General features: G+C 41.5%; 2 protein-coding genes across 2 annotated transcripts; one reads left to right on the top strand and one right to left on the bottom strand.

The window, feature by feature from the left end:
- Positions 1-257: 257 nt before the first annotated feature.
- Positions 258-8,063, bottom strand: pex6 (peroxisomal biogenesis factor 6). The gene is made up of 17 exons (XM_030771562.1): positions 6,840-8,063; positions 6,573-6,742; positions 6,333-6,416; positions 6,091-6,196; positions 5,616-5,755; positions 5,294-5,405; positions 4,678-4,880; positions 4,146-4,332; positions 3,399-3,475; positions 3,094-3,226; positions 2,512-2,717; positions 2,317-2,378; positions 2,045-2,153; positions 1,748-1,864; positions 1,539-1,616; positions 1,306-1,445; positions 258-558 (listed from the first exon to the last, which is right to left on the bottom strand). Exons 1-17 carry the CDS (start codon positions 8,061-8,063, stop codon positions 422-424), a joined length of 3,285 nt encoding a protein of 1,094 aa, XP_030627422.1. The 3' UTR covers positions 258-421.
- An 814-nt stretch (positions 8,064-8,877) lies between these two features.
- Positions 8,878-11,294, top strand: sirt7 (sirtuin 7). Its single transcript, XM_030772097.1, has 10 exons — positions 8,878-8,982; positions 9,134-9,271; positions 9,428-9,532; positions 9,645-9,715; positions 9,868-9,940; positions 10,108-10,206; positions 10,351-10,587; positions 10,687-10,767; positions 10,886-10,992; positions 11,090-11,294. The coding sequence occupies exons 1-10, from the start codon at positions 8,878-8,880 to the stop codon at positions 11,292-11,294; spliced, it is 1,221 nt and encodes a 406-aa protein (XP_030627957.1).
- The last annotated feature ends 1,195 nt before the right edge of the window (positions 11,295-12,489 follow it).

A 12,489-nucleotide genomic window follows, 5' to 3' on the forward strand; every position in this document is an offset into this window, starting at 1 on the left:
CTTTGTGAGGCGAACAATGTCAAAACTGACTTTAGAACTGGGCAATTTCCATATGGGCTACTGGACAAGACGTGTTTGGTTGATGTACTGGTTAAAAAGACTCAAAAAAAAAAACACACACACACACACACACACACATTTTAAAGGGCCCAATTCAGATAACTGCATTACTTATGACTACTTCTGAAGGATCCTTCAGTGAACATAAAGAAGAAAAATTTAAATTGACCTGTTTGACAGTGGTCTGTTTTGGAATGTGAGGAGTTAGGCAGGATTAGTAATTCATTCTATAGCAATTCCAAATCAACTGTAAAAAAGACCAGCAGAAAGGACAGGCAGTTCTAACCTGCACCGGAGCTGAAACAGAATGGAGGTTAACTTTGATACTGAGTAGCGGCTGGCAGCATTCTGGTTGGTAGTGTTACTTTGTTGTGAATTTCTGCTGGATGAGTTTGTATTTCAGTAGCTCCTGCTCTGTCACAGAGGGCTGTAGCACCTCCAGGGCCTGCCAAAAGTCCTCCGCACACAAGGTCAGCTCACTATCTTCAGACTCCAGACCTGCAAGATAGAGAGAAAGAGAGAGACATATAAAGTAAGAGTGAGAGAAAGCAAAGGGGTGAGAGCGAGAGAATTATTAAGATGGAGAAGATAGTGTGATAGAACGAAAGGATGAAGTGAAAGTAAATGGGAAGAGTCGTGAGAGTGCTGTTCTACACTTTCACAGAATGGTTTGCTCTAGATTTTATGAGGAAATTCTTATTGAAGAGACACTACTTCCGGTGTATTCCAAAATATGATGTAGAAACAAAATTATTTTGTGAAACGGATTTAATTCACTGTATAATATCTTTACTGAAGTAAAAGTTTTTGAAATCAGGTGTATGGCTATTATATACTGTCTTGTCTGGAGCCCACAAATATCATTAAATTACTGGAAACAAAAAGGTCAAATGTATCAGTACATTGCAGACACAAATGACATGTACTCGACACCTCAATCTCTTGTCCATTGACCAATTCATGAAAATCATAATTATGTGATATGAAAAATGTCAGCTGGCGGTTCATGACAGAACCAACAGCTGACATTTTGATGTCAGTGTGTGCGGCAGGTGAACCTTGTTATCTGTTGAGAGCAGAAAATAGAACAGGGGAATATTATTGCACTGGTATCTTGAAAGAGGAACAACTTCTTGGGGAATTTTTCTTGCTGAAAATCTCCTAGAGAAAGTAGTTTCATCTGCAGTTTAAAACTGAGTCAGATCTCAAGTATGTCGTTGCAGCTGGAGCATCTGAATGACAGACCTTCACTGACAGATGTTATCTTCCTCTTGATCGCCGACATCATGGCGTCGGAGCAGAGAGCGTACATGTCTGCTCCGGTTAGCTGAGCAGGGCAACGTTCCACCACATCTGATAGACTAACACTGGGGTCGACTTTAAACCTGCACAAACAGACCATTAAAGTTCAAAAGCTCCACTTAAAACACAAGATCACTGGGACAGCGACTAGAGGCTATCCATGAACGATTTCTTACTTTCTTACGATTGCCTTTAGGACCTGCAGCTGGGATTCCCTGTCTTCGTTAATCCCAACGTAGACCAGCTTGTCGAATCTACAACAAAATGGTTGTTCATTCAGATTTTTAAAACTGAGTATTGGTCAGAACAACCAAGATTTGCTTTGACAGGTGAGAAACAACCAAAATCACTTTGAGGTTAGAGAAGTAATCAACTATGTTCTCACCGGCCAGGTCTGAGCAATGATTGGTCAAGCAAGTCTGGGCGGTTGGTAGCTCCAATGACAAACACGTCACCAGAAGAGTGAAGCCCATCCAGTTCAGCAAGGAGCTGAGAGACAACCCTTGGAGTGTCAGAGACAGAGATGGAAATAAAAAAATTTGAGCTATTAGCTGATTGGAGCTATTAAATTTATAAATAGGAAGATTTTAGAGATAGAGGTCAACAATAGGAAATCCCATTATAAATTATTGTGTGGCAGTAGCCTTGTCTGCCCTTTGATCACTCTCTAAGAATAATTCACCTGTCCATCACTCCACCAGAGTCTCCACTATTGCCCCTGTTAGGAGCCAAAGAGTCCAGTTCATCAAAGAAGATTATACAAGGAGCAGCAGCCCGGGCTTTTGAAAATACTGATGAAGAAAAAAAGCGGGTGCAAAAAGATTAAGAGAATAAGAGGGAAGATGGAGGTTGTAAAACAAATTCATGAGGAAAATTGCTCAGCTGTTTGAAAAACAAAACCCAACTGTTCAATACCATAGTAAGTGAGATATTTTGTTCTAATTTTGTTCTTACCATCTCTGACGTTTTCCTCACTTTGGCCAACGTACATGTTGATGAGCTCTGGGCCTTTGACACTGAAAGCAAGACAATGCTGTTTTAGTCTGATTCCTCTTTTCTCATTTTACAAAGCAGGACAGAAGTGCTTGTAACAGGGGCTCAGTGCAAAGAGTACTTTTGTCTGTATGCTTGTTGCCAGAGCTAGTCTACCTGAGGAAAGTCATGGAGCACTCTGTGGCCACGGCTTTGGCCAGGAGGGTCTTCCCAGTGCCCGGTGGTCCATAGAGCAACAAGCCAGAGCGACGGAGGCCAAGAGAGAGCAGCTCTGGATGCTCCAGAGGAAGCTGAATGGTGTCCAGGATCTCTTTCTTCACCTGCTGGAGACCTCCAACATCCTGCCACCTCACTGATGGAATCTATAACACAGCAGAGGATGGACTGTAACTGCTGAGTAAATCTGCTCATCAGAGAGCTGAACAGTTTCTGCATTCTGGACCGATGCTAAGATCAGGCACTGTCGAGCAAAGTCCTTGACTGCAATGTTATCGCAAAAATGGAAAATGATGTTGCTCCTTCCACATGTTTACATTTGGAGTTAATTTATTAAAACAATCCAAGACTAACTGCTGAGAGAGCTATTCTTTAGATTATGCTGATTCACGTGTTCCATAGCTGAATGCCTTAGGCTTTTCATGTATTCTTGTGCACTTCAAAACTGCTGTTAGATTATAAGCTCTTACATTTCTAAACCTAACACTTCTCCCGGGTTCATCGTTCAGAGGATGCCCGTACCTTTGGGGCTCCGATGGCCTGTGAGTGGGCTTCCTGCAGGGTGTCCATCGCCCTGGTGAAGTCCTCTGCTGTAATGGTCACCCCTGATGCACACAGGTCCTCTTCCTCCTGTATACCCACCCCGTCTGGAAAACTGAAGTACAGATAGCTTCCTTTAAAGATGTTCACAGATAAAAAAAAATATAGCACTCTCAAAAGAGAAGAAGTCAAGATATAAACACTCACTAAAGCACAAGAATGCCGAACGTAATCTTCGACCTTAAAATGTAATGGATGAGTGATATAGTTAAGATGAAAACACTGACCACGTCTTCAGCAGCCGTCTCTGAGCCGCTTTACCAGCATTGATGAGTAGTGCACACAGGTCCCCCAAAAGGAAGCCCTGAGTGAGACAGACAAAGACATTAACAGTTCGACTCAGCCAGGTCCCTAAGGGCAGAATGTCTGAAAGTGAGCACATGTCCGTCCAGACACTCAGCAAAGTATCAGTGAGCTGAATTTTATCCTTACAAACAGTTTTTGGCTTCTGCACAGGATTCTGATCTCTACCACCTTTCTCTTCTTTTATATTCTCCCAGCGTTTCTAAATACTAACAGAGAGCTCTGCCCTCCATTGGCTCGCATACGGGTATTTTAGCAAGAACCGTCCTACTGCACATGAGATATCTCAATAGCTGTCTTTCTATAAACAAAAAGGTGTTCCTGAGTCGACCTATCAGTTACTCAGACACATTGAGCACATTCCAAAACACCTGAAAACTCAGCTTTTTCAAATTTTTCTAACCTCTTAACCACTAAGTTTACTTGTCTTTATTTCAAGACAAAAGGTGTGTATTAGAAAAAAAAGACTCAGCAAAATACTAAAACCATACACGGTCTTTGGAGCAGCTCTTGGTACTAGCTTTTGTGTTCTCAGATTTGTGTTCTCAGATTTAAGCCTGTTTGCTATGCTCTTTTGCAAGTCACTTTGGACAGATCATGGTGTCTGCACAATGCCTAAATGTAACGTTAACCTCTTAAATTAAACAAGCGGCAGTAGTGTGCAGTCTTACGGCCGTCTGTTTTGCGAGCTTGCTCAGGTTGACATCCTTCCCCAAGGAGAGACCATCACTAAGGCAGGACAGCATGGCTCTTCTCTGCTCCTCAGAGAGACTCTCTAACTCCACCTGGTGCACAAACGCTGCCATCAAATCTGATGACAGCTCCTGTGGGCTGCTCAGAGCTGCCACCACCGTTACGCTGATGAGAGAAGAGGGAAGAGATCAGTCTTTTTACTGATGCTCTGTGAATAAAATCTAACGAGACATAGCTCCATTCCAGCCTAGGTTTGTATGGCAGCGATTATGGAGTCCATGAATCTGCACAATTACTGATCAAAATGACATATTAACCATATTACTTAGTTGCTTGTTGAAAGGCTTTAATGAAAAATAATTATATCTGGTGTTATAGCAAGTACTTCTTTTGTAGACACATCATACGTAGTACGCCTGCACTACATCTAGTTGTAGCGCTACAAAAGAATAATTGCAATTCAAAAGTCTAGGACACTTTTGACAGTAGGGGAAGAAAATATTCTCTTGCCTGGAAGGGGTGGTGGTTATGAGCTGACAGAGGGCAGCCACCACCCTGGAGTCAACCTCAGTGCCATCCCGTGGCTGTCCGAGTAATTGCAGGTTCCTTAGCAACAGAAGGCACGGACGGTGGAGCTCTGCTCTTTGGAAGGCTGTCTTCATCTTCACCTCACAGGCAGCTGCAGTGTCTGCACACAGCGTCACACAGTCCACCTTCAAAACAGGAGGGTAAAGCCAGTCAGTCACTAAAGTGACGCTACAGGACCTGACCAGTTAAAAGGATTACTAAGTGAGTACCTTAGATGAGCGTAATACATGTGTAATTGATGGATTTGTGCCATATGGCAAAGAAAAGGAAGAAAAAGATCTACAAATAGCATAAATGTGGATCCTTAAACCACTGAGTGACAGTGGCTTGTTGCTGCTAAAATTAAATATTAAATCTGCATATATGAGCAAACAACAAACACCTGCAGAGATGTGACACAATAAAGACTTAATAAATCTCCCGTTCAACAGTGATGCACACCACAGCTTACGGAGCAACTGTAGTGATCATTGGTGGACACAACTATAGTGTTTTGTTTCTGTGGCTCAGTTGCAAGAATTGAAGACGCTGAGGATACCTTCATTAAATGCAGGTGCAACCTCCTACAAGCCGCCTTGACAACAGTGACTTTGCCGCTTCCACCTGGGCCGAGGAGCAGAACGGTGCAACCGTTCCTGAGTGCAGCAGAGCTTAAAAAGACAGCCAGCAGTCAATATGCAGCAATATTAACCAATATTAACCAGCAGTCAATACGTGGCAATATTCCATCTGCAAAACCCATTCAGATTATAACACACCACATAAAGTCTGCTGAGAAGTTTAGAATACAAGCAAAGGCAGCTTCAAGGCTGCAATCCAACAAAGGGTCTCTTACGAAAATTTTACAGAGAGACGCTGACCTCTCATTCAGATGGGGCTGAATAGCTGTGATCAGTTGGTCCACGGTGCTAGAGAGCCCAGGAGGGGACAAGCTCGTCCAGAATGATGATGAACCTTCACTTGTAAAAAGCCATGGAACTGTGCTATTGGTGCAGCTTTCCTGAGGACAAAGAGAAAATGAATTGATCCAACCACATATAATGCAGTTCAGCTTTTCCCTGATGTACTTACAACAGTAGAACTGAAACAAGTTTCCAGCCATCTACACAGATGAAAAACATTGGGGAATTACACATGTAATAGGTCTGCACTAGGAGGATTACCTACATAGTCAATCAAACCAATACACAGTAGTCAATCACTGGCTTTAAAATGTGTCTTGTTTTTCATTTGAATAAATTAACCATTTAAAAAAAAAAAGCTTGCTGAGAATCACCGCAGTACTTTGCTTGAGGTATGGTATCATGATATGAATGTAACAGAATTTTTCCTTACCATGTAGAGAGAGGTATGCTCTGTATCTGCTAGATAGGGACCTGTCTCCCCCTCCTCTGGAGAAAAGCCACAGACCCTCTTCACTTTGAAATACAAAACTGGCCACCTACACGTACCAGCAGCGGAATACAGAGAAAGGAAAACCTGAAGTTAGGGAACTATCAACAGATCATTGTTTAACAGAATTATGATTGTGACATATATTTGTGGAAATTTTTATTGATGTCAACGATGAAAAATACCTGGGGATGCTTTCTGAGTTGTTCTCAAAAATCTCAGGATGGCCAAGTGTTGGAATGGCCAATACATAACTTTGTTTGACAAGCCTACAAAACAGGAAACAAACCTGTCTCATTTGTGCTGTTTCAGATCTGGACACAAGTAGTGTCAATGAACATATCAGTATAATGTGGAAAGAGGGGTGCAGAGAAGAAAAACAATATTTTCAAATAATAGTTTCAAAACAAGGTCAGATTCAGTACCTTGCAGTACCGAAGTGTTTATAGAGGATGCTGTCAAAAGGCCCATGGGAGTTGTAGTCAGGTGATATGACTGCCTCAATGTGGAGCTCTTTGGCAAATGCCGGGGCAGCAGAGCGGGATGCACTCTCTGAGAGCTGTAACTTTATTTGAGTCGGTGGCTTATTCCACCTCTGCAAAAATTCCAGCATGAAACACAAACCATGGTTCATTGCACTCATTTATAATTTAAATAAGCTGAAAGGACTTACTTTTGTAAGACTCCCTAACCTTGATCTTGACCACTTTGTTGCCAATGAGCGCTGGTTCACCGCTAGATAAGTTGAACCAGTGAACAGGAGAGATGAAGCCCACACTGTCCTGAAGATCCACGTCTCCAGACTTGGAGAGGTCAAACACCACAACTGAGGCACGGTGAACACATCCCCTGGTTTTGGTTGAACCCCTGTCTGCACATTTGTTCTCTGCCTGCCCTAGACTTTGGGCCAGATCTTCCTTTGTGGGTATTTTTGCCTTTTCAGAAGGAAAACTCAGCACAGATGTTTTGACCCATTCCCCATTAAATAATCCCAGTTTCAGTAGCAGATTCTTATTCACAAAAATAGTGCTATCCACGTCCACCAGACCTTCCTGGTTTGTTGAAATTTTTCCCTGTCTGTGAAAACTAGACAAATCAATGACCCTGATCTCAAGTCTGCATTCAAGTGCTTCCAGGAGAGCAGAAAAATCAGTATGGTCAAGCAACTGACTGTTCAACAAGGAACTTCCAGAACCTAGACTGTTAGCATAATGGGCAAAATCTGATGCAAATAACGAGGTGATCACATTTCTAGAGTTAAAACTGTTATTTGACAGTTCCACTGTGCCATGATGATAGCCAATGTCCCTACAGTCTGACACCACAACGCTTGTGTTGATGGTTATCACCCCCTGCATAACGGGACTACACTCCAGCACAACTAAATCGGACAGATACTGATTCACTTGAGCTGCATCTTCACCCAATAAAGGATGATAAGGTAACAACAGTATATCTCCTTGCCTTGCCAAAAGTGTTTGCCTCTGACACGATGCCAGGACTAAGAGACCATTTGAGAACTTTTCAGAGATAGCCCATTTGAAGCTTTGTCGAGTGCGCGCACCAATAACAACCTTGTTCAGAGGTAGCGGAGATATAAAGCGAACCATTCCTTGTGTGCCGTGTTCAAGTCCGTAGTGTCTGAGGAACAACCTGCTTACATAAACCCTCAATGTACTGTGAATGACAGAAGGTGCAAACACAGGTGTTTCCTCTTCGGACATCAATTGAGCTGAAAGTAAAATACCTCGTTTTGAGGGTGACTGGAGGTCCCTCGAGGAAAACACAATTACATATGACGATTCAGTGCAACTCGGGAACACATGAGTGAATTGCAATTTTTGTACAAGGACGTTCAGCGGGTGCAAATATATTGGAAATGGTTCTAGACAACAAAGTTTTACGTGTGCCGCCATCTTGGAACTTCAAGCATGCGCAGTTCAGAAGAAAAATGTAAATAAAGGGGCTCAGAAACGAGGTTACGCGCAGCTGTTCATTGTGGAAATCACTTTGCTCGATCGAAACAATCGGACAAAACGTCTGTTTTAGACATAAACCGTGTCCGTAACTGCTCCGCAGCGAACGACAGCTGCTGTCAGAAGAATCAGAACACTCACATAATTTGTCACTGCTGTCGCTGCATCCTGAAATATCCTACTTTTATCGTGAAATTTGTAGTACACGATGACTTTTCCCCACCTAGTGTCAAAATAATTGCTAAGAAGAGCAGCTGGTTTGTAACTAAAAGTAATTTTGTTATTTGAAGCTAGCAACAATGGACAAAAGTGAAAAATATTTATTTTATTAATGCATTTTCAGTATTGTAGTTTGTATACGTTTATCAAATAAGTTTTATAATCGAACTGTTTGAAGTGAAATTCTTCCACCAGCAGCATACAATCGTATACGAAATCAAGATTTTGACTTTACGAGACACAAATTAAAAGAATAAACAGTTCAGTAGTAGTTAAATTAAACACACTACCAAATCCACATTTTAAAATGGGGGGGGGGGGGGCTGTCTTACCAACTTAGATTTTAAGCGATATTTTGAACCCTGATAACTCTGATATTTGATCAGCTTCACGCTATAGTACGTGGTCATTTCAGACGTACCCTGAGAGATGAGTTGTGTACTTTTACTCTGAAAGTCTGTTGTTACGTCTGTTGTTAAGACCATTGTGTCTTCTACTACTACCGTTTTCACACTACTTAACGTAAACAGGAAGAATGGAGGAACAGGCAAACACCGGTGTGTCTGTCCGAACAGAGAGAAAAGCTCTTGAAAAGGCTAAAATACTTCAGCGAGAGACTCAGAGGCAAACGTTTAAATTGGTTAGTACAACAAACCATCACAGGCACAATAAATCGATTGAAAATTGCCCAGCTGCCCCGGCCGGCGAGCTCGCATGATGTTCGGTGTTGTTGTTTCTGTGCAAAAACAGGGAGCGATGCTGTATGTTTTTGTGACTTTCTTTTTGCTAAGGTTTCAAGAATCTTAAAGAAGTCAGAAAGCGAACGGACCGAGGAGGATTTGGCAAACTTACAGCGTCACCAGGACACTGTGCAGGAGCTTTGCAAGCGTCAGGTCCGAAGAACTCTCTTAAAAAGAAAACAAGAGGAGGTCTGTTTGAGTATGATTTTTATTTATTTAATAAGTTAGATAAATAATTTAGTTGCTTATAAGTGTGTTTTTTCTTCATTATAATCATTTGCATTCACTTGGTTTCCCATCGTCGCATATACTAACTTGTCGAATCCCAATGGCCTTTCCCCTTAGCTGTTTGACGATGCTGAGGAGTTCAGGGCAAAAGTGAGGCAGCTAGCGGAGGCGGTACGCCAGGCGCGGCATCTTGTCGTCTATACTGGAGCTGGCATCAGCACGGTATTTCTGTCATTGACACACATCAGTTTGGCTAACATCTTGTCTCTAACAGTATCTACTGTGGATTTAAAACTAGGTGAATTTTGCTTCATTTAAAAAATATACTCATCAGGCTGCATCCATACCGGACTATCGTGGTCCCAATGGTGTGTGGACCCAGCTGCAAAGAGGTCGTGCTGTGAGGTGAGGACATGGCTATCGTTAGATCTGTCATACTGTTTGTAACTGTGAGTGTTTAGTTTGCACTGACACCCTAAAACTGTGTTGGTTAATGACTAATGTCTGTGAGGGTTTGTTCTCTCTCTCTCTCTCTCTCTCTCTCTCTCTCCTTTTAGTACCTCTGACCTTAGTGAAGCAGAACCTACTCTCACACACATGTGTATCAGGATGCTGCACAAGAAGAACATGGTCAGTAAGCTGAGAAAGGATGGGTTAAATAGAGTTTACCAGCAACTTGGCAAAGTTTTTGGTAGTGCTCTTACAAGACAATAGATGTAGGCTTATCGTACAATATGTGTAATTACATAACATGTGTGTACTGTATTTTACGTGACACTATATCTTTGTGTGGGCAGGTACAGCATGTGGTCTCACAAAACTGTGATGGGCTTCATTTACGCAGTGGGCTACCTAGACACGCCCTGTCTGAACTGCATGGGAACATGTTCATAGAGGTAGGTCTCTATCTACTACATGTGTGAGATTCAATAATTGGTCAGTAGAGTAAAATGGTGGTGCCATTTTTTTTTCTTTGTTTGATTTTGATTTTGGCAAAAGTATTAAATTGTCGTATAAATGCTGTTCTGTGTACTCTCTAGGTGTGCACCTCTTGTTCCCCAGTGCGAGAGTATATCCGATTGTTTGATGTGACAGAACGCACGGCACTACACAGGCATGGGACTGGGCGTCAGTGTAGCCACTGCAACGGAGAGCTCAGGGACACCATCGTGCATTTCGGTGAGCGGGGCACCTTGGAGCAGCCGCTGAACTGGAAGGGAGCAGCCGAAGCTGCAGAACAAGCTGATGTTATACTCTGTCTGGGCTCTAGTTTGAAGGTAAAATAGCAGATAATAGGAAGTAAGACTCAAATGAACAACTCAAAAAAAAAAAAAGTCTCTTTTTCGAATCTCCTTTGCTTTTTCTTTCAATGTCAGGTCCTGAAGAAATATGCGTGTCTCTGGTGCATGAACAGACCAGCTAACAGAAGACCAAAGCTGTACATAGTTAACCTACAGGTAGGTTAGTTACACGTAAGAAATGTTTGACAGTCCTCTTTTTTTGCATTGCCTGAGTGTTAGCAGCTAGTTGTATGTGTACTTAATGAATACTGAGTGTACAATTATTTTGTTTCAGTGGACACCAAAAGACGACTTTGCTACTTTGAAAATTCATGGGAAATGCGATGACGTCATGCGTCTTCTGATGGAGGATTTGGATATTCAAATCCCAAAATATAACAGGCAAGAGTCCCGCTTAAGATTCAAGTACATATTCCTAACAAATACTCATTACATCGTAGTTATTCGTTTTATGTCTCCTATGTGTTCAATTTAACAGAGCAGAGGATCCTATCTTCAGCATGGCCACAGCTCTGAGAGCAGATGAGGAGCGCAGCTACACCCGGAGGATGATAGCACCACCTGCTGCATTGGAGAGCACTTTGCAAGACTCCACAGGCCAAGCAGAGGGAGCAGCCATAACGGGTGGTTGGTTTGGACGAGGTTATTCAAAAGCAAGGAAAAAGAAAAAAGTGGCTCTGTGAAAAGGGGTATCGCAGAAGCTTGAGGGAAGAAAAGAAAAAGAGGTCACAGTGTTAATTTGTGTGAAAACGTCAGTGTTCCAGGGTTTTTAAAATAAGCTTTTGAGCTAAATGAACCGTTTACAGTGTTTTGATTTTTGGTTGTGTGCACCTTATTTTTTCTCAGGTATCCATTTAAAGCAATACATTGTCTTTTCACTTGACAAGGAGCTTGTTCTCAGAGCAAAAATGTAAATATGACATTTGATCTGACATACTTTTTTTTCCCCCGTGATGCGGCAGTTTCTAAGACGCAGTGTTACTTAGTGTCCTGGTGAATTTTTTTTCTGATTCTCTTTCTGTTTAGGACTTTGGTAATCTTTAGCCAAACAAGGCCTACTACGTCATTTTCAATTCAAAATGTTCTGAAATGAAAATGAAAATAATTGTTATATTATTACTGAATGTTGTGAAGATAATTGAACCACTATAACTTTGTGATGAGTGCAACTAAACATCTTAATAGGCTGGCTTTTTGTATTGTGTGAATTTTTAGATAAAGATATACAAGGTGTTTGCAAATGTATTAAGTACTACAAATGTATTTGTGTATGTTGGTTTAAAAAATCTTGTGGTGATCTGACACAGCTCTCAGGTGTTTGAAACTGTACTCTACACTCTACCATGAGTATTAAAAGGTTACTCACAGCATACAGTCTTTATTAAAACCGTAAGTCCAATATGGACAAATTCAGGAAATTATGTTTTTGTGCTAAATATTTAAGTATGTTTTTCTGCAGTTTACACTGATATTTTAGAAGTTTCTAACTTCACCAAAACATGGCAGTATAATAACATGAAGTATCAACCATTTTTAAAGATTAAATAAAGAAGAGATGGAAGACATCTTTTAAATCTTGTTCACTGCTTGGTTACTGAAATACATGCTGATGACTTCAAATGATTGGTAACTATTCAAACTCAACTGCTGTCTTACAAGTTGTCTGTACAAACAGAATTATTGGAATTCCTGAATGGCCCCTAGATTTCTACATAGCTTGTAGTGGAAACACTAAGCCCCAATTGCAACCGGAAGTGACGTCATGAACCGTTTTCTTTGCGGGGATGTATTCTGAAAAATAAAAGTTGCATTTATGACTTCAGAGAATTTAGCTGGTAATTACCCTTTTCAAGTAAAAAGACTATTCAGCTTGTTTAT

This window comes from Chanos chanos, chromosome 4, assembly GCF_902362185.1.
Source record: "Chanos chanos chromosome 4, fChaCha1.1, whole genome shotgun sequence".
NCBI classification, from domain to species: domain Eukaryota; kingdom Metazoa; phylum Chordata; class Actinopteri; order Gonorynchiformes; family Chanidae; genus Chanos; species Chanos chanos.